At 53.9% G+C, this 25258-nt stretch overlaps 1 protein-coding gene across 1 annotated transcript in view; it reads left to right on the top strand.

Annotated features, from left to right (window-relative positions):
- CCDC33 (coiled-coil domain containing 33) overlaps positions 1-25258 on the top strand; it is a gene marked incomplete at its 5' end in the record, with an annotated part of 113439 nt that overhangs the window by 68920 nt on the left and 19261 nt on the right. The window contains one exon of the mRNA XM_081292854.1: positions 3330-3524. Coding sequence (XP_081148980.1) covers positions 3330-3524 — 195 coding nt within the window. The remainder of the gene's footprint in view (positions 1-3329; positions 3525-25258) is intronic.

Raw genomic sequence — 25258 nt, 5'->3', positions numbered from 1 at the left:
GTTGGGTGGAGGAGGAGACAGATGACCTAAGACAGATGACCTGGGATGCTATTGGCCTGCTCTGTCTCAACAGACCTGGCTCTGCTGGCAACAGTGAGGGCTAGAAGGCTTGAAGAGGGGACATCTTCTCCCCATCATGGTGCTCACATGTGCTGTGGGCAGCTGCAGCAGTGTGTGCTGGGCGCAGAGTCTGAGCGAGCGCATGGCCCGTGCATTGCTTTGAGCTTTCAAAGTCAGTCTCCAATTATATTGCTAATGAAGCAGGATGTGCTGCATCCATGCAGCTACAGAGCGAGGGGCCACTTGTCAGCCTCAAGCTGCCCCAGAAGGAGGGGCAGGAGCTGCCAACTAGAAGAGCAAATAAACAGGCTTGTGGGGGTGGGCCAGCAACCTGCTTGCAAGGCCGGGCCTGAATAAGGAGGAATTTCATCCCTCAGTCATCATCCTCTCCCTACCCCCCAGCAGCCCTGTGATCTTGGATAAGCTCCCTTTCAGGAGGAACAAGAAGGTGAGGACACAATTCTCTCTCCAAAATATGGGCAGACTGAAGCTCAGGAGTCAGGAGAGGCAGTGCTGGCCATAAACAAAGGAAACTATTAGGAAAATCTAGGCACGGTGGTCCTTTGGGTGCCCTGCACCTCACATGAAAGACCTCTGCCCTCCCCTGCTGGGCCTGTGTCTCTGGAGGTCTAAAGATGTCTCTATATGTCACCCACTCACTCTGCCAGAATGGATCCTGGCAGAGTTGAATGGGACCAAGGGTTGAAAGTGTGCATAGAAGACTTGCAGGTTGAGTGGTACCAGCAGGAAGCAGCTGTGTGGACAGACAAGGTCCATGCCAGCTGTGAGAGAGCAGAGCAGAGTGGAACCCTGGAGTCGGCAGAGACTACAGGAAGGGCAACTGCGGGTGGAATGGGCAGAAGACATAAAACCCATGGACACTCTGCCTTCCCCTCACAACACCCCCTGCCCACCCAACTGATGGGGAGAAGGCACTGGCCTGGATTAAGGGGTTAGACTCATTTTGAATTTATCTTTGTGATGAAATTAAATGAACAAAACATAGTAAACATCAGAATCCACATAAATGTACCTGGTGAGTGCTCAGCTCTAATGGGGTCGCTGAGTTGACCCAGCTAGTGCTGGGGCCACACAGGGTGGACAGCAAGGAGACAAGCTGTGGGGGAGGGGACTTCCTCAGCAATTGTCCCTTGCTTTCAGTAATGATGGGGGCACCTCTGGAGACCTCTCTTGATTTCATTACTTCTACTTCCTCCCCTAACTGGATTAGATGACAGTCTATGAAATCCCAGGCATTGAAATTGGCTTTCTGCCTGGAAATGAGAAGAAATATCATTACAGGTCCTGAATCAGCATATCAAGTCCCAGGGGCTACCTGGTCAGTGGGGAGGTGGTCTTTGCCATGGTTAGTCATTCTTTTCCTTCATTCTTCCATTCATCCATCCATCCAATATGTGTTTCATAGCTTCTCTCTGCAGCCAACTGGTATTCAGCAGTTCTGAATAGGCGAGAGGGTGCTTTTTTCTATTTAAAACACACAGACAACCAGAAAGTCCCAAATCATCCAACTCAGATGCTACCTTGGTTATATTCATGCGATAGTTTCTGACGCAGGTAGGGGAGACAGCCGGGGCTGATGCTCATGGTCAAAACAGGCCCGGGAGTCCTGATTAGAACATGCAATAGATCATGTGCCAAAGTCAGCCTCAGGGCCACCCAATGCCTCCCTCTTCCCATTCCAAGAGTCTTTATATAGCTGCTCTATCTTTGGGATTGTCTATTTTTTGAATCCATTTGTTAGGGAAGGAATTGGAGCCTGGAATGGACTGGATGAATGTGGACCTATATGAATGTTCCTAACTCTACTGACCCAAATCAAAAAGGTTTCATGCAAATACATTTCTACACACCAAATTTTATAGCACATAAAGGAATAGTGTAAAGGATCTCAGTGGCCAAGTAAAGAGTCCTTGTCCCAACTCATCTAGTCCCTATATGTGGACCTTTGTATAGAGTATCCACTTAAAGAGAGAGCCACCCCTCTCATTCTCACTCTAGTGTTCCGGGTCAAGCACTGGGGCTCCTCCCACCCTGAGCACCTGTGTCTTGGTTGGCATTGTGCCCATTTCTCTATTTGCTTCTAACACAACATTAGATAATAGAACAATGAGTCTGCCATGTAACTAAGGATCCCAACAGCTGATGTGGGGTGGGACTAGGTTACCTTTGAGGCTGCTACAAACCTTAAGACTGCATGATTCTTAGAATAGGCAGAGTTTAGAACTAACCACAGATTTCAAACAAGCTTTATAGTAACTGATCCCCAAAGGGAGCACAGACATGTCCCTAAGCCTAAGGAACTTAAAGTTTCATTGGGAAACCAAAAATAGCAAGCAAGCATGGAACTAGAGAGCAGGGTAAAAGCAGATGGCCAACTAGAAGAATGGGCTGGAAGAATCTAGAAAAACTAAGTGTGGGCAGAGGCATGAAGGCTTCCTGCAGGGGAGGGACTGGAGTAGGGTCAGATTTGAAACTGGCAGAGAGCCATAGTCATGCCACAGGAAAAGGTGGGGAACAGGACATTAAAGGAGAAGAGGCCCATGGGAGAGTCCAGAGAGAAGCGAGACTGTGGTGGTGAGAAATTGGATGATGATAAAGGAGATGAAATGGAAAATATCTACACAGCAAAGGGGATCAAAAAAGCATGGGGCTTTTAGAAGCTACTATTACTACACTGAGTAGGGGAGTCATGGGTGACATATTTGTTTATTGACCACCTACAATGAGCCAGGCACTGGGGGTAAATAGTGTCCTTGTTTAAATGGAATTTATACCTTAGTGTGGGCACCAGGGGAGGGAGGCAGATAATTAAGAAGAAAGCCAATTTTGTGAAAGTTAATTTTCTGGCAGAGTAAACATTAAAAACAGAGTAAAGTGGGACACTGCATAGAGAGTATATTGGAAGTGGGGTTATTTTAAATAGAGTAAGGGGGTCTATCTCAAAAGCTTTGCTGAGAATGTCACCTCTGGGCTGAGACTGGAATGATGAGCAGGGAAAGCTGTGGAAAGATCCATGAGGCCCTCCAGGGAGAGAGAGCAGCAGATGCAAAATCCCGGAGGCGGGAAGAGCTTGGCATGTAGGAAGAACAGCAGAACAGTGTGGCTGGGACCCAGTGGGCAAGGGGCCCTGGCAGGCTGTCCATGGAGTCAGGCACACAAGGCCTCTGAGCCATGAGGACGGGAGGCTTGGGGGATCATACAAGACATAGAGAAAAAGCCTGTTCAGAGTTCTCTCTGTATCTTCTCAGAGACCAGAAAACTTCTTGACACCGCACAACAGCAAGGTTCTGCCCATCCTGGATCCCAAGATCCTAGATGAGAAACTGGGTACTATCCGTGAGTCCTGGTTCGACGCCAACATGAACTCCCTGATGGACTCCAGCCAGTCCACCTCTCAAGAATTTGAGGAAGAGCCTCAGGTGCCAGAGATGTCCCGTGACACGGTAAGCGTCCCTCCCTTGGACAGGGCAGGATGGCACAGCAGTGAAGGCCATGGGAAGGAGGCTTAAGTGCCACCTCTGGGACTGGTTCATCCCTCAGGCAGCAAGTAGCTCTCACTATTAGGGACACTCTGTATGTGAACTTCCCCGCAAGACAAGCTGATGGAAGGCATGGATTCTTCTTAGACAGTTTCTTCATCTTCTGAAAGGAACTTTCATGTAGCTTCTTTTGAAACAAACCCCAGCAACACTTGTAAACCAGGGTTCCATTTATTCAAGTCACTATCAGCTGAAGGGCAAAGCCCCTCAGAGATTAGTTGTAACTTACAGAAAAGGAAGTTGGTGCTCAAAGACAAGAGCACACCATTTTTAGGCACAACATCTGTCCTTGATCATGGGATTTGGCATGGGGAGGGGTCACAGCAGAATCTCAGCCCCTTGGTGCAGAGAGGTAAAGAACAGGCCACCCAATGACAGTTCCATCAAAGTCCCCAGTGGAGGTAGTGCCCCAGTGACCATGGGTGACTTCATTTGTGGCTTCCTCCCTTCTTCCATAGCGGATCCCATGGGGAACGCTGCTCCGGAAGATCCAGAGGAAAGGCCCCAGAAAAGGCCAATGGCCCAATAGGAAACCCAGGTCCTCCTCCTCTCAGGATCTGCCCACCTCCATTGACAGCCTCCTCATCTACCCCTGGCACTTCTGCACCTTTCTGGAACTTGTGACATCAGACGAATAGGAAGGGTCGCTGCCTGCTTGGTGTGCCCTTCCCACCAGGAGCAGGACTGCTCTCAGGAGCAGTTCCCTCCTTTGTCCCTTGGGGAAAACATTCTCAGGAGCCATTTCCAGCGTGGCCATAAATTGCATTGAGAATAAAGATTCAGATCTTCTCCTTGGAGATTTGGAGCAGCATGAATAAACCAATTCCTGCTGCCATCCAAAGTCTTACCCTGGGACCCCCATACACACCCTCTTTTGCCTCTAGGCAGCAGTATTGGGTTGAGTAGCAAATACCAGGGAAGAAAGAAAAAGGGAAAGGAAGGTGTCACCCAAGGAGCAAGGCTAATAGGAAGGAAGGGGAAAGGTGATCACATTTGTCCCTGGCCACCACCCATGCAGAGAGCTCAGGGCAACTCTCCTGCCCTCACCCCACTCTCAGGGATGCGCCACCTGCCAAGCCTCAGCCCTCAGCCTGTTATATCTTCACCTCCACCCTGGAGGCAGGGCTCAGCCCCTGCATGTTGCTGGGAGCACAAGCATCAAGTGCCACCTGGCTGGACAAACCTCTCATGTCCTATGCCTGGGCACCACACCCCGTGTCACTAAGGAGGGAGCAGTCCCCAGCCCCTTTCCTCATACTTTATACATGGGAGAGCTCTCTGGCTTAGAGTCCAATGGGCAAAGAGTGCACTGTCTGAGTTGAATAGCAGGCCTGGGGGCCTGGGGTAGGGAGAGGAGTTAGACACAGGTGAGGCTGTGGATTTGTTTGGGGGAAATGAGGCATTGGAAGGGCTGGAAGGGCTGGAAGGGCTGGGTTGGCATCTCACTGTGCTTATGAAATGCGATGAGAATGATGTGAAAGCAAAGGCAGCAGAGGAGGAAGGGGCCTTTAAATACAGGACGGGTCTGCTAGCTGGGCAATTGACACAATTATTTTTAAATATCTGAAATGATGTTATGATAACATTAGCCTTGATTTTCTTCAGGATTAGGGTCAAGACCTGCAGCCTGAGAAGTCAAGATTAGCCATTAGGAGGAACTGTCTTTGAGCAAGAGTAACCACTGAGTGACAGAAGGGAGGAGGGAAGGATGTGCACAAAGGGCACCAAGACAGGATTCTGGGAAGCTCAGGTGACAATGAGGGACTTGGGCTGCCCATGCTCGCAGACCGTTAGAGATGCTGTGAGTTTGGCCTAATGGTGGATAACTCAAGCATGTCCACCAGAGACAGCACCTCTGGCACTCCCACCCACGGACCATGTACCTAGAGAGAAGGCCTCCCAATCCCTCCCCTCCCTCTTGCTGGATTCCTGGTGAGGCTGATGGATGGCTGTTGGGCTGCCCACCATCTGGCCTTGAACTAAGTTAGTGCATACTGAAGCCTTGTTCCTGGGCTCTAGGGTTCTGCCGAGGCCTGGCCCGACAAATGCTTATTGGGACCCCTGGATGGACATCAGAGCACTAGAAGGAACCTTAGAGAGTTGCTAGCCCATCCCTTCATTTTACCAAAGGTGGAAACTAGGTGGTCCAGGGGTGGAACGACACCTTCCCAAGGTTTCCTGACCTCACCCCTCACCCCTCCCCCATGCCACCTTGCATCTATCCAGGGAAACACTGGATGGCCACAGGGGTCCACAGACTCAGCCAACCTGGCACTGTTGGGTCCCTCAGACACTCCCAGAGTATTCAGGGCAGTGGCCTCATCCCTCCCTTGCCCATACCCACCGTTCCAGGCCCCTCCTGTGTCTTGGTTCTGTCCTTGACCTTCTCACCCTCCTCTTCTTCTTCCTCTTTCCCTTCTTCCTCCTCCTCCTCCTCCTCCTCCTCCTCCTCCTCCTCCTCCTCCTCTCCTGCCCCTCACCCAGCCCCACCTTAGTTACCATACTGGCTCTTCCCATCCCTAGTCTATGCCCTAGCTGGGTCCTAGACACCCAGCCCCGACTCCAGCTCCTACACACAGGCCAGAGCCCAAAAGAATCAAGGCAGGACCTCGACACATACATTGATGCAGCTGGTAGAGCCTGGTCACAAGCCATAGAATGTGGGTGGGTAGCAACAGTGTACAGCTCCATGACAATCACAGGTGGCCCTGCAGAATGGGTCACTGTTCCATAGCAACCAAATAAAATTGCATAGCAATGGATGAACTCATGTGACCAAGAGGCACAGTGACAAGCAATAGAATGTGGCCATGGATCACAGGAGCATAGCTGCCTAGCAATAGACCCCAGTCACAGAATGATGTCATATGGCACTGCATTGTGGGAAGATGCAATTGTGATCCAGCCATGAGCATAGAACCTGTGTGTAAGCCATAGACGTGGTAATAAGGCAACAGAAGATCTTGAAGAGCCCTGGGACACACTCAGGTAGCAATGGCCCAGTTACAAGGCACGCGACTCCTTGGGTCCGGAAATGACCACCAGCAATAGAGCCTGTGAGTGAAGCAGTGGCTCCGTGACACAGCAGCAATAATGTAGTGACCAAACAATGACCCGAGTAACCCCCTTGGCTCTCGGCTTAGCTGTCACCCTCCCTGCATCACCTGGCAGAATTCCCAGTGCCTTTGTCTAGGTCGAGTTTCACGTGCGGTCCCCAGAGCCCAGGAAACAATTTTGTCTGCGATTCCCTCCAGAGCCTACTTTGGCTTAATAGGAAATTGAACATTTTTCTGGAGGAAAGGAGCACATTGGGAATGGAGGAGGGAGTGGGGGATGCTGTTGTGCCCCTTGGGTCACTCCCTGTGCCCTCTGGGCTGCCAGTCCCATACCCACAGCCCACTGGGCTAACTGGGGCTCCCCACCCAATGCAGCCATTTTTTGCAATCTCCAGACTCCTGGGTTTAACACAGAAAGTTCAAGTGCCGATTTACCAATGTGGTGCCAAGCTGATCCTGGGTGAGTGAGCCCACTGAAGTCAAGGGTAGGGCCCCAGGGCAGAGAGCGCTAAGGGAATGCCCTCACCTCCTGTGAGTGGGACAACTGTGGGACACCCATGAGCATGACTAAGTAAGTGAATGTCAAGGGCAAGGTGTTCAGGGTTAAACCCATGCAGCAACTCACTACACTGTCTTGGGAGCCCCTCCCCACCCTACCACAGACACCCCAGCCTACCCTGTGCTGAGCCAGATCAGGTCTCCCAATGCCAGGGCAACAGGTGAGCTGGGGGGGTCTGTCCAGTCTCCAGTCGGCCAGTTCCACTCACAAAGGCTTAGGAAATACCTACCGAGTGTCTGGGCTCCCGGTTCCTCCAGTCAGTCAGAAAACCAGAACTTCCCACCTGCCAGTGCCCAGCCTGTGACCAGCAGGGAAGGGAGGGCATGGAGGAGGGGCAGGCTGAGCCCCTGAGCACTGGAAGTTCCCCAGGAACTTCTGAGACATCTCTCCAGAACATTAGCCTCAGCCACACCGAGGAGAGGCCCAGGAAGTTATTTGATGAGCAGGCCAGGGCCTGACTGGGACAGTGTACCTTCTTAACAGCCACACATACCTAGCACTGCTGGGTCCACTAGTATGTCCTTAGTAACGAAGAGGCAGAGAGACAGAGGAAAGCAGGGAGAACTTCCTGGAGGAGGCGGGCATTGCTTTGGATCAGCAGAGGCAGAGGCTCAGTGGCTATTCAAGAAGTATGCACTTAGTGTCGTTTCCAATCCAGAAACTCAAGCATGGGTTGCTCTCCTGACTCCCCCGCCCCCTCTCTCTTCCTCTCTCACCCTCTGCCCACCCCCCCAACACACACACTACTCCACCTGCTGTTTCTGTGTCTCTCTCCTTTCTCCGGTTGTCCCCATTTCTCTCTGAAATCCCCTCTCCTCGCTCTTTCCCTCCCTCCCACAGCCGTGCTCAGAGGAGATTTGTGGCAGACCAGAGGGCCCTCATACCAGGAGATGAATAATTGACAAGGGTTGTTTAAAGATTCAGTGGAGTTTTTCCAACCTCCCTAAACTTGAATAACTCATTTCTTTCATTCTCTCTTTGAAAGCCCCCTCCTCCACCTCCCTCTTCCCATCCCCCTCCCCCTCTCCCCCCATCCCTGTCCCCCTCTGAGCAAACGCATTTGTATCCTTTCTGGAGTCTGTGGACCCTACAAGGATCCCTCCCTGGCTCCCCTGGACTCTTCAAGTGCACTTCCCCTGCTGCCCCCACCCCATTTAACCTGCCCCTGAAGGTAGTAGGTGGCTTTCAGCTCTCAGAGGACCCCATTTCATGGACACAGAGAAGACTGGAGAGCTATGGCTTCTCCCACATCCCCCCAGCAGCAGAGGCAGGGCTTGGGCCCCAGGAGGGCAGGCCTGCCACCCAGGGTCCCTTCCCTCTCAGGCAGGCAGAGAGCTGCTGCTCTATCCCAGGGTGCTTGGAGCGCTAAGTGTCCCTGCACCTTGATTTTTCCATCTGTGATACAGGAGAACCGCTCGCCCTGCCCTGTCTGCCCCTCAGGATCCATGAGGACAGGTGAGGGGCCTTCAAAGGGAAGTGGCCGTATAGTAGACACCCCTAGTCCTCCGTATCTTCTTGGCATGACCTTAGGGCGACCAACTATCTGTGTTTGCCCTTGGCAAACCTGGCAGGGGATCACCCACTGTGGCATGGAAAGCCCCCTGTGGCATCCAAGGCTGCCACCCATAGCACCCACAGCCACAGGGCACAAGCCTCTGCGGGACCCACACAGCTCCATGCTGTGCCCTGTACTCACAGGTTGCCATTTTCCTTGGAGTGACCTTGAACTCTCTTCCCCTCTTGGCGGGTGCAGTTCCTGCCTCAGTCTGCAGAGGAGGTTAGAGCAGAAGTGCCCAAGTCCCCTGAGGCTCTTGCACTGTGACTGAGCCTTGGTCCTGCCCTCAGGCCCCCACCCTGGGTGAGGTCTGCAGACTCTGGAGGCTGACAGAGACCAGCCAGCCTCAGCAACCTGAGCACCACCTGGTGGCCGGTGACACATCCTGAGCAGGGGCCTTCAGCAGCAGTGGGCACTACTCACTAGAGAGAGGACCAGCACTCCCCCGGCCAGTGTCCACATCAGCGGAAATGAGTAGCAGGAGCATCAGCCTGGGTGGTGAGGACCTGAGAGCCCAGGCGGCCTGGGGCTGGCCACATGCCCGAGTGGGCAGGCCTCAGTGGGGCCAGAGCTCAGGCACTGAGCCCAGCCTGGAGGCAGGTCCCCCAGGGCTGGGAGCATGAGCCCACCAGGGACCCAGGTTCTCCAGAACCCCCAGAGGCAGAAAGTACGAAAGACAGAGAGAGAGACGGAACAGAGCCATCTGGTGCCCTCCTCAGCAGCCTCCTGACAGATGGCCCTGACTCAGCATCCCCTTCAGGCCACCAACACAGCCACAGCCAGTCCCCAAACACCCCTCACTCACCCCTCCTGCCCCCACACCATCCTCGCCTCCCCTGCCCAGGCTTCATGGCCCCCGTTTGCCTGGCCCGTCTGCCCTCAGTTGCCTATACAAGCACCGGGTTCTGGTCACCCCAAGGCCCACCTATGGCACTGTATGCTCACAAAGACCAGCCCCATCCTTCACACTCCTGCCCTGCCAGGCCCAGCGCCTGCAGGCGGAAGGTGACCTCAGGGCTCCAGCGCCCCCTCCTCCCCTGCACTCCTGCTGCCCCTGAGCCAGGAGCCTGCAGGCTGGTGCTGGGGGATGGGGATTCTAAAAATATATCCGAGTGAGCCTGCACAGTCCCAAGCCAGCTGAGAGCCCTCACCAGCGCTCTTCCCCTTCCTGTCCCTCCCCCAGCTCTGTCCTTTTCCTCCTCCACTTCTGCACACACAGAGTGCTTACCCAGCATTTAAGGAACGGAGAGAGGGAGGGGAGAAAGCTGGAAAGGAAGAGATGAGGTTCCCATTCCACACATGTTCCCCACACAGCCCCCTAGAGACACCTTCTCTCATCCTTACAGCTCTATCAGCTTTGAGTCCCATTCCCAAAGTTCTGTGTGACCTCGGAGAAATCACTCTACCTCTCTGATCCTGCTCCTCCTCCTTAAGTGCAGGGAATACTATCTTCCTGCCTACCTCTTGAGGCCATAGGAAGAGTTAACAAGAGAGTGGATGGCAATGCTTTGGAAACTGTAAAGGGCAAGAGGCTTATTCATAGCTGCTGGTTTCCTGGGGCCCCTAGAGGCCAAGAATAAACCGAGAAAAAACACAAACCCCCCAGGCCTGTCCCTCTGACCCTTTCTCCAAAAGGGCTCTTCCCAGACCCCTGACCCACTCCTCCTCCTCCCCCTCCCCCTCCCCCTGCGTCTCAGGCGGGCCTTTCTCCTCCTCCATCCATCACCTGGGACTAAAGAGATTAATAAACGAGACTCATAACTCAGCTGGCGGGATGCAGCAGATATTTACGGCTCCGTTTCAATTTGCAGAGAGATTAAGTGTTTGTCGATTTATTGTCTCTCCACGTATCTGAGCGAGCGGCTAGCGAGCCCCCCCCCCCGCCCCCGCTGGCCAGCTCCCCTCCCCCACTTGATAGGCCCACTCGCCTCCCACCCCTCGAGGAGCCCCATCCTGCCCAGTCAGGAAAGCCACCAGCTGCTGAGACTTGGCCAGAGGGGCAAGTGGCCTTGACCCAGGGCCAGAGCCTGGAGGCCCCGGAACAGGCATTAGACAGGAGTGGGCTGCAGTGTCATCCTCAGGCCCACCCAGAGGGCCACAGTGCCCTTCCTCCAGCTGCTCTCTGCCCTGCTGGCCAGGGCAAAGTGCCCCAGAGCCCAAGCCCCTGCTTCTAGACCATTCTCTGGGCACCTATGACCTCAGACTCTTCTGCCCTGATGGGCCTGATCCTGTGCTGACAGAGGGCTTCGCAGGGTTCCACATGTGTCCCCTCCTGCCAGGGTCAGCTGCTTTTACCAGGTGCACCCTGAGGCCCAAGGATGGCTACCTGAGGAGGACAGGTGCAGGGAACCTACATTTATGCTCTTGCCCTGAGCCCTGGGGACAGGTGGGGTGACCCTGGAAAGGGAGGGGCACCCTTCCCCGGAGCAACCCACTGTTTACCTGGGGAGGAGCCTGCAGAGGCCTAGGGACATGAGACAGTCCAGGGAGGCTGGTGAGAAAGGGGCATCATCCCCAAGGGCCACACGGGGAGAGGACTTGACCCAATATGAGCAATGCTCAATGGGCTAAGAAGAGCACAGATAAGCACAGGGAACAGAAATGTCAAGACTTTTCACCTGCATGGACCTGCCCCCGCAGCTGCCTCTCCTCAAAGTCTAGCATGTACATCCACTCATCCATTCGGCCACCTTTGTGAACACCTTCTAAGTGCCAGGTCTCATTTCCTCACCCTACAGACCACCCCACCATATACACTCATTATGCAGCTTTAGCAGGTTGATGTCCTGTTTTCATCACTCAAGAGCTGTGTGTCCTTAGAGAAATTACTCCACTGCTCTGATCCTTTCTCCTCATTGTTAAGTGAAGGGAATGATCCCTCTTATTTCCCCTTGAGGCTTTGCAAAAGAGAATCAGTGACAGTACACTGGAAACTTGAAGGGCTGTCCACATTTCAGGAGTCATCTTCATAGTCAACATATTCATGAAGTCCTTCAAGCCTGACGAGGATGAGGGGTAGCAGAACAACTCACCCTACCCTCTCTCTCTCTGACCCCCTCTCCAGAAGCTCATCTCCAAGATAAGTGATAATTACATAAAGATAATTCCATAAAAGAGTCCCTGTCCTCAAGGAGCTCAGGGTCAGCAGAAGAGAAACATAAGAAGTAAGAGGAGTCCGTGGTCAGGAGGGGACACCCTGTGCACGTGGGACTGTGAAAATGTAGCTGGGGTATACCTAATGCCACTCCCACCCAGTCTTGTCCTGGGGACTTTGCAGATGTCACTGTGAAAAGAGAGAGAGAGAGAGAGAGAGAGAGAGAGAGAGAGAGAGAGAGAGAAGCCAGCTGAACATTAACGTTAGTATGAAAATATGATAGACATTTGATTTTTTTGGTAGCGGGAAAATGTAGGTGAACTTGTTCCTGCAAAAGGAACCTGTTGATCAACTGAGCAGAGATTTTGTGTGTGTGTGTGTGTGTGTGTGTGTGTACACACATATCTCTTTCTTAGGCCTGGCCTGGGGTCTCGCTAAAAGGCACTATAGTTCCTTCTAGACTTCAGTTTCTTTATGTATAAAATGGAGAGAATACCCCCTCCAGAGAGGAGCGAGATCATCTTAAAGGCAGAACTGAAGGGACAGGTGGGGTAGCAAGTTGGCCAAATCAGGGCCTTGGCCCCACACTCTCTAAAGACATGGCTAAGAGAAGGAGGTGGGGAGAGACAGGCGATAAGGCAGGGTAGAAAATTAATAGTGTGACCCTGGTCTGGGAGTCACCTGGCGGAACCTTCCCCTCTCTCTGAGCCTATGGCTGAGCTGCCCTCTGTGGGTGAGGGTCCTGGCCTGGTGGCTTCCTCCTCTAACCAGGAGAATCAGGCACACAGGGGTAGACAACCTCCTGGTGCTGCCTCTTGTGGAGAAGGCCAGCACAGCCTGGTCCCAGCCCTTGACTCACCAGCAGTAGCAGGAGTATGATGCCCTCAGTAAATAAGGCCCAGAGAGTGCGGTCATCAACTGCTGAGGGCTCAAGGCAGCTGAGGAAGAGATCGCCATCGTAGGCAGTGGGGCTGGTCCCTTCTGCAACTTGTCCACCCACCCCATCCTGGGCCCTCCTAACTACTAAGTATACCTGTCCCTGTTTCTTTAGCTCTTGCTCTGCATCCCATAATTCTAGTCCCAATTTCATATATTTATTTATTTATACATACATACATACATACATACCAGGGATTGAACTCAGGGGTACTCAGCCACTGAGCCACATCCCCAGCCCTATTTTGTATTTTATTTAGAGATGGGGTCTCACTGAGTTGCTTAGCACCTCGTTTTTTGCTGAAGCTGACTCTGAACTCAAGATCCTCCTGCCTCAGCCTCCCAAGCTGCTGGGATTATAGGCGTGTGCCACTGCACTCAGCCCAATTGCATTTAATTTTGTCAACCTAATGAGGAGTGTATCATTACCAGCCCTGCTTTATAGGTGGGGAAGCTGCTGACGGCTGACTAAACCCCTGGGGCCACTGGCAAGCCCCAGGAACCCCAGGCTGGGGCAGCCTGGACCAAACTGGGTGACTCACAAGTGAGGACTGGGGTTTGACTCATGTTCTCCCAACCCACCTGGGAAGAAGGGCAGCCTCAGTTTCCTAGTAAACACCAAGACAGCTCTGTGGCCCTCCCCGGCCCACCCAGAACATTAGAGAGTGAGCAGAAGGGCCCACACACCAGATGTCTAAACTCCAAATAATTTAAAGTTAACAAATGAGGTTGAAGCTATGAAATAGCTTCTATCCCTCTGCCCTTAAATGCACTGGATGAAAAAAAAAATCTCAAAAGGAATCTCCGATTTCACGAAGGACCCTGACAACATGGAGGGCAGCTCCCATCTCCAGGTCACTGTCCCTTCCGGTCCCTTCTCATCCCAGCTCACATTCAGTCCCACAACCATGAGACTTTATGGGATCTTTCAAGTGCCTAAGAGTACATCGCCACCTTCAGGAGCACAGAAAGTGCAGCAGGAGGGAAGTCTTGGTCAGGTACCCTGGATGGGCTTGTTCTAAAGGGGTGCAGGCTCTGGGGGGGCATGTCCCCTTGGCCCCAACAACTCCTCACCCAGGGGAAATGTTGCATCCCTAGGAGGACCAGAGCAGAGCCCTCTAACACAGGGGCCCAAGGCTGGAGCCCCTCTTGTCTAGAGCTAAGAGCAAAACTAACCCCACTATACAGGGTTCCTCCCCCAGTTCTGAGACTCTATTGCTCCTGAGCTCAGATTAAATGCTTTTCAGTACAATCCAATTCCCTTTGACACACAGACTAGAAAAGCCCAGTGTGTCTGGGAAGGGGGGGTTGGAACAGCTTCCCGAGTGAGTCCCCACCCCCATAAAGGAGAAGACAGAGGGAGGGACGTCACTTTGGCCCCTCACCACGGCCCCTGCCGCCACCCCCCACCCCCCCCCCCCCCACACACACACACACGGCGCTAAATATCCAATCAAGTCCTCAGATAATAGAGAACGGCCAGTTCACTCCCAGTTTAATCAGATAAAATGCCCATTCATCGGCTCCTGCCAGCGCAGACATCCCGCCATCAGCCGCCAGGGCGAGCGAGGCGGAGGGGTGGGCGGCAGGAGGCGCCGGCGCAGTGGGCTGGGTCCGCGGGCTGCGCCTTTAAATCTTCTGGGAGGGGGGCGCCGCGGCCCGGGGGACTAATTATCCCTCCGCCCTCGGCCAGCGCTGCTCAAACAGACAAAGGGGGGCTCCGTCCCCACTGCGCTAAGCCTCTCAGCAGAATTTTTTTTTGCTCTCAGATATGCAAATCCACCTCAGCACGCCGGACCTAAAGGACCGGCTGAGCGGTAGCTGGGGCCTTGGAAGGGCCAAGCCGAGCAGGGCGACGGAGAACTGGTTTGGGAGACTGGGGGCAGCTCAGGCCTCTCCCGGGCTGGGTTGCGAGCCCGATCTGCGCCCTCGGGGTGACAGGGGCCGTAGTGAGGGGCACAGTGAAGCCCCTCTGTCTTCTCCTTTAAGGGGGTGGGGACTCACTCGGGAGGCTGTTAGGCTGCCCCCGTCAAGCCCTCCCCTCCCTAGGACAGAGCCACCTGGTGCTGCCACCTGCTCTGAACTCTTCCATGGCTCTGTGTCCCTCAGCATGAGCCCCTCTGCCTGACACCTTAAACTCTGCACCCCAGTCCTCTCACTGAACCCAGAATATTCTACCCAGCCCCACCCCACCAGGCTCTCAGCTCCAGAGCTCAGCTCTCTGCCTCCTCCACCCTGTATCCCCTCCCTACCCCCGCCCTGTGCCTAGTATGCAGGGGGGACTCCATAAGTGTGCACCCACTGAATGCATCCCTTACCCCTTCTAAAGCAGCTGTCTGGACCAGGGTGGTCTGGGGCACAGAAGAAAAGCTTGTTTCCTACTCAGCTCCCAGCCACTTCCTGTGGGAACCTCGGTGTTTTTAGCTGTGAAATGGGGATATGCTGATCTATATCCCACAGGCTGGCTGTGAAAATCCCCTAGCGCCTGGAGAGGGCTCTGTGGGTTATGAAGTCTCCTGTGTCTTTTCACAGCAGGGGGAGAGAACAGCCTAGGAGAGTAGCTGGGTGGGCCTTGGTGGGTCTGGGGTCAGGTGCCACCTTTCTCACCCTTCAAGACCCTTATATGAGACACCTATCAGCTGCTCCAGAATGTGTGGGTCTCTGCCCTGCTCATTTCAGACTCCCTCATGTTGTCCACCAGCCATCTCAGCAGGAGGGACCTACACCTGGAAAGGCAGAGGGGAGCTGGAGGGCAGCAAGGAGCAGGACTGGAGACCTGCTTGGTGCAGATGGTCCAACTAATCAGAATTTGGATTTTGAGAGTGACCCTGGGCCTGGGTGGGTAGGGGCCATCCTAAGAGGCCCAGTGAGGAGGGTACCCCCAGGCAGGGAAGCCCCTTTCCTCATTGCCACCTGCATCTGTGAGGGTCTGGGCCCTGTATCTCCATTACTTAGGAAGACCACAGAACACCCGCGTAGTGCTGAAGGAGGGCACAGCGACACTTCCTACAGGAGGGTGCTCAGGAATAGAGGAGGCGGGTCATGAGCAGAAGAGTGGCCACATGAGGCTTGAGAGCAGGCTGGGTGAGGAGGGGACTCTGAAGGGACCAAACTGCCTCAAGGCTCAAGCCTCAACAGGCAAAGACGAACACAGGGATTTCTGGAAGCCTTGCCCCGAATTCTGAGAGCTGAAGCACTCTGTGAAGCCATGGGGCGACTCAGAGCCAGGCAGAAATTGAATTTTCCAGCAACACAGAGCTGGAGGGGTGGGGGGTGGGCAGTGGGGACTCTGGCCAGGGCCAGAGGCAGGAAAGGCGATCCAGCCAGGGAGGGACAGTTGGGCCAAGGAATAACAGCCCCTAAGAGAATCCGGATGGGACCTGGGAGGCAGCAACAAGGTAGTTGGGACATGCCCATTCCCAGGACAGGACTCCCCAGGCAGGAACTTAAAGACGCCCCAGCCACCCCACCTCCCCTGCCGCAGTCTGTTTCCTGTGGCTCACTGGCCTGGGCATTGGGAGCAGAGGACCCCTCCCTCTCCGCTGGGCTTTCCAAGGCTGGCTTTACAGGGGCTCAGAGGCCTCACTTTCTTTCCCCTTCCTCCATCTCCCCCATGATGGCTGAACTATCCTGTCACCCATCTCTCCTCACCCACTCCTCCCAAGGTTCAAGATAATCTGATCCAGCAAGAGCTCCTTCTCCTGGGCAGAGACCTGGCAGGTGCCCCCAGGATCCTTGCCCTTCCACAGCCCCTGCCTCAAGCTTTCTGTTCTGTCCTGCGATGGAGGCGATGAATGGGAAGCAGTGGAAATATAGGTTCACAAAATAATGCGATGGAGAGGGTGAAATAGTGTCCAAGTGAGGCCTGGACAGTACACTCATCTAAATAAGGTGGTTCTACAAAGAGTAGGATCCCCATCCCTCTGGGAGCACAGTTGCTGTCCCCTGGAGTCAGGTTGAGTGGTTGGGGTAGCAGGGAGGCCGTGCCCTGGGGAGCCCTGGGGAGCCGGAGTGTATCTGGAAGGACTGTGGGGATTCTGGCTGGGAGCAGCTGATTTGGGGAGCCAGGATTTTGCTCTGGTTGGATGCTAATAGGAGAGAAAGGCAATTCTGTGAGAGGGTCTCCTGATAGAAGGCATTTCTAGAAGGCAGGGGTGATGACATGAGGCTAAAGCAGTCGCTGGTAAAGCAGCAGCAGTCATGTTGATCAGGAACAGGAGAGTTTTGGTTATTTTTGTGGCTTGGACAATGCTCATGTTTTATCTGTGTGCGGACAGATAGCAGCCCTGCATGGTGCTGGGGAATTATGTCCAACAGGAGAGCACCAGGGACCCCCTGTGGCGAGCCAGCACCCACACTCACACTCCACATGGCAAGCGCCTTGCTCAGCACTAGAGACACTGCTTCTTTAATCTTCTTACAACTCTCTCCCCATTGTCCAGAGGAGGAAACTGAGGCGAAGAGAGGTAGAGTGCTCACTGAGGTCAGCAGTAACTGGCAAACCTGCAGCATAAACCCAGAGCTCTCTGATTCCAAAGTCCATTTTGCCCCTTGCCCTTGCCCTGGAGATTGAGCCTCTGTGGGATCCTCGGTGTACATGGCCCCAAATTGTGCTCTCCTGGCAACCCAGTTGGGCATCTTTCACTGCAGGGACTCAATACTGCTGTCATAGGCCAGTAGCGGTGTCAGCAGCCACCTTAGCCCAGGCTGGTCCTCTCCGCTAGAGGTGTGAGGGGTAATGAGGCCCCGTAATTAAGGTTTCTGGAAACACGACCAGGAGATTTATAGACAGGCTTTGTCAATAACTGTGCTCCTGGCTGCAGATCCAGCAAGACATCGATAAGTGCTCGTTACAGCGTCTCCCCGCTCCCTGCCCTGTCCCCACCAACTCCTCCCGAGCCTGTCAGCCGCCTGTTCACAGCGCCTGTGTACACAGGCTTCGCTCAATTAATTTGCACTTGTTGGCACCATCTGTTCTTTTCATGTGTCCTTATCAGGAGCGTGTGGGTCCTGCCTCCTCCTCAGACTCGCTCCAGAGCAGAGAGGGCAGCACTTCTCCTCCAGGCTTGGGCTCCCAGGCAAGGTCACATCCTAGACTGGGCTGCTTGGGTTAGGCACAGTCTGCCCACTCAGTCTAGGTGAGGCTTCATCTCCCTCCGGGACCCCACGAGCCCTTTCCCTGGTACTGGGAGGCAGGGCTGCCATTCAAGTTCCAGCTCTGCTCCCAAGCTTGAGGTTTGGCAGATCCCCGCTCCAAGAACAGTGGCACCTTTGGGTTACAGGGTTGAGAAATGGCTGAGAAGTCACTTCCATGTCTCTTATTTCCCTTGAGAAGAATCAGTGGAGGGCTGGACAGGGGCTTAGATTGGACAGCTCCCTGTGTGGATGAAATAGGGGCATGGCCTGGTGACTCCAGGATGCCAAGGCAGGTGGCACACCCAGAAAACTGAGACAAGGTGGCATCTCAAGGATGCCTTCCCCCCACTGTCCCCAATTTATGGTTTTGGGCAGCCAGCCTCCCAGCCTACTCTTCTCTGGGCTATTCTTTGCTCCGGAAGTCCTCTCAGCCTCTTCTGGCTCTGAGACTGCTTTCTGACCTCCACACAGGATTCTGACCCTGAAGGGCTGTGCATGCTGAGTCAGCTCTGCGACCAGTGTCGGGGGAGGCCAGGCAACCTCTTGCGCTCTCTGGCTCTGTTCTCCTGCACAGCACACTGTGTGCTTCCAGGGCCACTGGGCCTAATAATGGGAGAGCCTTATTCACAGTCATGCTTGGTGTCAGCATGTAGCTCCAGCCCAGCCCAACCCAACCCGACTGTAACAGGCTCCATGGCGACTGCCTTAACCTGTCATTCAAGGCCTCGGTGATTAGACCCTGCAGCTGCTCCCGCCTCATCTCCCACCACCTGTCCTCAGCACACATGCTGACCTCCACAACACTCCCCTGGCATGCCAGATGCCTCCCACCTTTACACAGTTGCTCCTGCTGCCTCAGGACAGTACCCCTTCCATACTCCCGAATCATCTGACTCACTCCTCCTCATCCTTCAAAACCTACCTCTAGCACTGCGACATCCTCTAGCAGCACACCAAAAACCATGGTGTGAGCATTCAGGAGGATGGCCTCAGACTGTGCCAGCCTGACTCAGAGCCGTGGGGGTGTGGAAAGCACAGCACCCAGTGGGGCTCTGGGAGATAGGGTGTAGGGCTCAGAGGGAGCCATTGTAGGGGACCAAGGAGGCATCTGGACCTTCCTGCAAGGCTGACTTCACGCTTGGGAGTGAGACCTCTCCCACCAGCCAGCTGAGCATGGTTACCAGAGTCCTGCAGGCCTCACTCTGATTTCAGCTGAGCCTGGGACTGGCAGTGGGGCAGTCCAGTGAGGAATCTAGAAGCCTGAGCCCTGACCCCGTGGGCTGAGCACCAACCCAGGGTCTGAGGAAGTGGCTAAGAGTGCAGACTCTGGAACCAGCTCCCCTTCTCAGGCAAGTCCCCTAGCCTCCTTGTGCCTCATGCTTCACCTCTGTGAAATGGGCATGCTGTTAGCAACTTCCTTAAGCTGCTGGAAGGCTGAGGTCAGATTCATCTGTTGGAAGTGTAAAGAACAAGGCCCTGATGAGCACTTGTTATCTGCTGGGTTCAGGCTGGAGAATTGAGAAAAAAAAAAAAAGCCCAGGAAGATGGGAGAGGCTTTGTCAGCAGAGAGTGAAGCACCTGTTGGAGGGACTGCATGGGGGAGCTGTTTATGCCCCCAGAGGTTCTGAGGCTGCGGGAAGTGGATGGGCCTGGGACAGGAGCTGCGCTCGCTTGCTCTTTCTTTCTCTTTTTTTCTGTTTGTTTTGCTTTATACTTCTAGGGATTGAACTCTGGCATGCTCTACCAGTGAGTTACATCCTCAGCCCTTATAATTTTTTATTCTGAGACAGGGTTGTTGAGGCTGGCCTCAGATGTGTGATCCTCTTGCCTCAGCCTCCCAAGTCGCTGGGATTTCAGGCATTCTCCACATGTCCCTGCTTGGGTAGCTGTACTACCAGGCTGGAGATCATAGGGGACCTTGACAGCCAAGCAGGGCAAATAAAGTGTGAATAAAGCCCCAATGCTTTGGGATCTCTGTCTTCCTTTGCTCTTCCTACTCTGCCTTGCTTTCTGGGACCCACCCTGAAGGACACTCCCCAGCCCCACAAAGAACCCTCATCTTCATATAGGAATTCTTTGGTGTGTCCCACCATACTTTAAGAGTCAGGGAAACGGCCAGGGAGCTCTTCAGCACCCATTTCATAGATGAAACTCCCGAGCTTAGGCTGATCTGCCTGGGGCCCACCTGGGCTTCAAGGAATAGGCAGACGTGAGTCGTTCAAGGGTGCAGCTCCCCCTCCCTCTCAGCACCCCACACCTGTTCTATGTCCAGTGATGGACCCCTGAGGATCTGCTCAGGTGCCCCTCCTGCCTCTTGCTAGAGCAGGCTGGAAGGCAGCCATGTCTGAGGCCTGGCTGGGCTCAGAGGATGCCTCCACGTGGTGCATTATTGATGGGGCCTCTAATTGTGCGTTTCCCAAAGTCTACAGGCCTTTGATGAAAAATTCATGGCACGCCCGAGGATGGGAGCAGATTCGATCGATTGGCAGCTCAGCGGGTGCAGGGCTGGGCCCCTCGTGGGGAGGGGGTGGCTGAAAGCTGGACTGGAGGGGGCGTGGGTCTGGGTCAGTGTGGCCTTGCTCCCAGGCTCTGGCCCACACCACAGGAGGCAGCAGCCCATTTCCCTGACAGGGAGGGAGTTCCAGGGCAAGATCAGAAGGGTTAGGGTCTCTATCTGGTACACCAGCTGGGTGACTGGCACCATCAGGGAGGGTGGCTCCATGTCAAGTGTTCTTCTCATCTCCCTGGAAGAGTGTTAGTCCCTCCAAAGCCTTCCACGAGCATCACACAGAGCAGGGAGTGATGGGGAGTCATTTCCATGTGGCAGGTACTCTGCTCAGAGCTTTCTTTATACCCACAACCTCACATGGTCCCCCAACAGCTCCATGAGATGGGTGCAGAGAATGCTCCATTTTACAGAGGGGAAACTGAGGCTCAGAGATGTTAAGTGATCCGTCCAAAGTCCCCAAACTAATGAATAGCAGAGCCCATGGTCTTTCTGCTTTGCCAGGCCAGCTCAAATCTGGGCTCCAGAGCAGGGTGGGGATTTTTTTTCAACGCCTCTGCCCATCCTTCTTACGCTAAGAAACCTCGCTACGAGGGGCTGGGATGGTAGCTCAGTGGTCAGGCACTTGTCCAGCATGTGTGAGGCACTGGGTTCGATCCTGAGCACCACATAAAAATAAACAAATAAAATAAAGGCATTCTGTCCATCTACAATTAAAAATATTTAAAAGAAAGAAACCTCACTCAGAGAAAGTGAATTAAGTGAAAAGTGAGGCCTGCAAATGAAGAGGCAAACCCCTCCAATACTGGCAAGACAGACGCCTCATTGGTGAAGACTCTGACACAGGTAGAGGTCTCGGACTGTCCAGTCAGGTTCTGTAACTATGCCACCATCAAGGCCCCAGAGAACCCTAAACATTCATTAAGCAAGTAACCAAATATTTATCAAGTTTCAGCTTCAGCCAGGCATCTGCTGGCTCCCCATCCTGAAAGGCTTGGGGCTGAGCTGGCTAGGATGGGCCAAGAGCCCCCACGCCCTCGGGAGGGGTCTCTGCAACCAGGCTGAGGCTGTTCTGCCTTCCTGACTACGCGTTTCTAGGTGGTGGGCTGGCTTGTTTGGGTTTGTTTTCCCTTTGCTTCCCAGAGAGATCCTTCTAAAAACACCCACCCATGTCTCTGCTGAACTAAAGAGAAAAGAATTTGTCTGGACCATCAGGAAGGCAGAACCTGGGAGGCCCTAGGGGCCAGGCGTGGGACCCTGAGTCCTACTGCGCAGCTGCAGAGAGGAAAGTGAGCCCAGCTTGAGCAGCTGCGGGAGGGAGGTGCCTGAGAACATGGGGGTGCAGAGAGAGGGAAAACTGAGAGGTAGAGGGACAGGGATGGAGAGTAAGGCTGAGGGAGGAAGAAAAAAGCATGGGGAACCAAGGGCACAAGTGGAGAGGGAAGGGGGAGATGAGTAGGGAGGCTGAGGTGTAGCTAGAGGGCAGGCGGGGGGGTAAGGATTCTGAGACTGGGGCTGGGGGCAGTCAGAAGCCCTGGGTCCTAAAGGGCCACCATAGCCCTCCCCAGGAATGAGCCTAGCCTGATTTCAGCCACCCACCCAGGTGCCCCCTCACTCTGGAACAAAGGGGAAGTGGCCCCATGGGCTGCCTGCTTCCAGCTCAGGGCCGGGCTCTATCACTAGGCAGGCACTTGTTGTAGCAACAGTCCCTGGGGACCCATCCCTGGGGAACAAGACTGCTAGCAGCAAAGATGGGGGAGCCAGGGGCCCCACCCCCTCTAGCCCCTAAAGCTGCTCTGGACCTGGTTGACAGCCGCTCTGTAAGTCTGCCCCCACACCCACTTTTCCTGGGAGATGAGTCTGTTCACCTAGCAGGCAGGTATGTAGGGGTGTGTTGCCTGGCAACCACTAGAGGTATTCCTGGAGCCTTGTATAAGTGAGAGGCAAGGAGGCAGGAGACCAAGGCACTGGCTTCTAGATGTCTACAGTCACAGGAACCTTCTGCAGAACCCCTAGCCCCAACCAGGGCCTCTTGAGCCCACAGCCAGAATCCAGAGAGGGAAGAGAGCAAGATTTCTGGGGAAATCACCTAAAGTGACCCTTGTTTCTTGCTAACTGAGCCCTGACTCTGGCATCTTGGAAGTCCAGCCCCAGATCCCAGTCTGGGCTAGCCTGGGAGGGTTTGCTGATAGCACAGACATGGTATAGGGCTGTGAGGAAGAGTGGAGGTGGCAGATGGAAGCATTCAAGAAGAAGCAGATTAGTCCCAGGGTGTGGGCTTGGGTGATAACAATCTTTTAAATTCAGGACCCCATTCCCAAAGTATTTCTTCTTCTACACCCAGTAGGTGTCATCTCCCTAGAGGCAGATGAGGGCCTACGGAGTGGCAAGGGCCTTTCTGAAGGTCATCCAACAGCTATGGGCAGAAGTGAGATTAGAACACAGGTTCTGGACCCCTGCCCACACTCCCCCCTTCGACACACACACCACAAGAAGCAAGCAATCAGAGGCGTCCAGATTTTAACCAGGGGGTATTCTGGTAAGAGGAAGGGTTCTTTGTGGGAGACTGAACAGAGCCACTTTGGGGAAGAGTCTATTCCCTCCCCAGCCCCCTGGATGAGTGCCCTATATGTCCTTGGACTGGAAACAAGGGCCAGCCCCTAGTTTCTATCAGCAGAGGGAAGGCTCTGAGCCACATACCAGAGGAGGAGTTGATAGCTGAGCTTTGATAGAGGATTGACAGCTGAGCTTTGAGGGGGGTTTTCCGGGGCAGATATTCCTAGAGGATTGGGATCCAGAGTGGAGCCTTATAGATTAGGCAGGGTTGAGAGAGGCCTAGGAAATTGGGAATGGGAAGCCAGTATCTTTCAGGAAGCCCCACCCTATGATCACCCCAGCCTCAGCCCCATTGTCCAGGCCTGGTCCAATTAGCCTGCCTGGCTCCTGCAGGGGCCAATTAGACAGGGACTGGGGTCAGCTGCCGGCCAAGGCCTCGCTGCCCCTCACCCCTTGGAGCTTCACCAAGTCAAGCACAAAAGCTTTCTAGACACCATCTCTGCTGCTGCAGGAAGGGAAAGAAAGAACAGAAAAAAAAAAAAAAGGGAAAATTCATTCCTTTTGTTTCTTTGCTGTAACCTTGGGCCAAACAAAGAGGCAACTTCCTCCCCGTCCCTGGGAGCGTGGCTTCCATAGAGCAGGGGAACCTGTTTTAAACAGCAAAGTGCACAGATTTATAGTGGCTGGGAGGCCCAGCTGATGTCCAAAGGAAATAATTTCAGAAGCAGGCCTTGGGGTGAGGAGGGCCCTAGTTCTAGAACATTCTGTGACTCCTGACTGTTCTCTGTTCAGAAGCAGAGCTCCCAAGCCTGGCACTCCAGGTACCACTTCCCCAGCTGACCCCACAGGTGAAGCCTGCTCCAACTCTCTAGCCAGAGAGATCTATGTGCTTTTCTGATCCCCGCCCCCCCGCCCCCCCCCCCCAAAGTCCAGGCCTGTGCTGGCCTCTGTATCTGTGCTCAAGCCATTCGCCCACCTCAAATCCCACCCAGTCCAGTCAAATCTTACCTCTGCTTCAAAGACCTGGCTCCAGCCCCTCCCCTGCCCTTTGCTCTTAGTTACACTTCCATGTGTCCTGTGGCGAGTCCCTCCTTCCTACCGTCAGCTCTCTGAGGACAAGGTCTCCCCTCTCCAACAGAGCTGAGCTTAATGCAAACCCTGGCTGCCAGACCTTACTGGGGCAGAGGTGGAAGGGAGAATATAACAATACACAGCCCAGAATGGGCTTGGGGAGCTGGAACCACCTTGCGGTAGAAAGTAGAGCAAAGACCACCAGTGCCACGCTTTCCCCAGATTCTCACTCTCTGGCCAAGGTCCCATCCCAGAGACCACCCTGGCCAAACTCCGCAGCCCTGCTCTCTGGAACACAGTCTCTGCCGCAGGGCCACACCCTATGCCTGATCCAGCTTGGCCTCAGTGTCCCCCCCAACAGGGGCTCACAGACCTCCCTTGCCTGCCCTCTGGTGGTAATTAAGTTCAAAAGGGAATGGAGGGAAAGAAAGAGGCTTGCTCACTCCATTCTTTTGTCATATTGTCCCACACTGGGTAGAAGGAGAGCTTGGGTGGGTGGACAGGTGCCAAGGACAGAAGGGCCAAGGCTCAGGTGACATCATCCTGGAAGTTCCTCTGAATAAGGGGACTGCTTAGCCACAGTGAGCTTCAACCCCTGGGACATAATGGTCTCATCTAATCTTCAGTCACAACCCCCATTGACTCCAGGCTTTGCTGGGACAGACCATTGGGACTGGGCTTTTGCTCCCAGATCCTTGATCTTGGGACAAGGGTGGGAGTGAGGTCAGCACCAATTTGTGTAAACTGAACATTTCCTTTGGAGACAGGGCAGAGATTGAACCCAGGAACACTTAAGCACTGAGCCTCATCCCCAGACCTTTTAAATTTTGAGACAGGGTCTTGCTAAGTTGCTGAGAGCCTCATTAAGTTGCTGAAGTTGGTTTTGAACTTGCTATTCTCCTGCCTCAGCCTCTGGAGCCACTAGGACTGGAAGTATGCACCACTGCGCTAGGCTCTGTTTTATTTTAAAGAAATATGGTTAATTTCCTTATTTTTTTCTCTTTTTTTTCATTTTTATTGGTGTATTACAATTGTACATAGTTTTAGGATTTGTTGGTACATATTCATAATGCACACAATATGGTAATGTAATTTGGCCAATATCACTCCCCTGCACTCCCCTCTCCCTCCCCACGTCCTCCATGCTGGTCCCTTCCCTCTATTGATCT

This window comes from Spermophilus citellus (assembly GCF_964194105.1).
Source record: "Spermophilus citellus genome assembly, chromosome: 4".
In the NCBI taxonomy this organism is placed as follows: Eukaryota; Metazoa; Chordata; class Mammalia; order Rodentia; family Sciuridae; genus Spermophilus; species Spermophilus citellus.
This window is presented reverse-complemented; position numbering and strand designations above follow the sequence as displayed.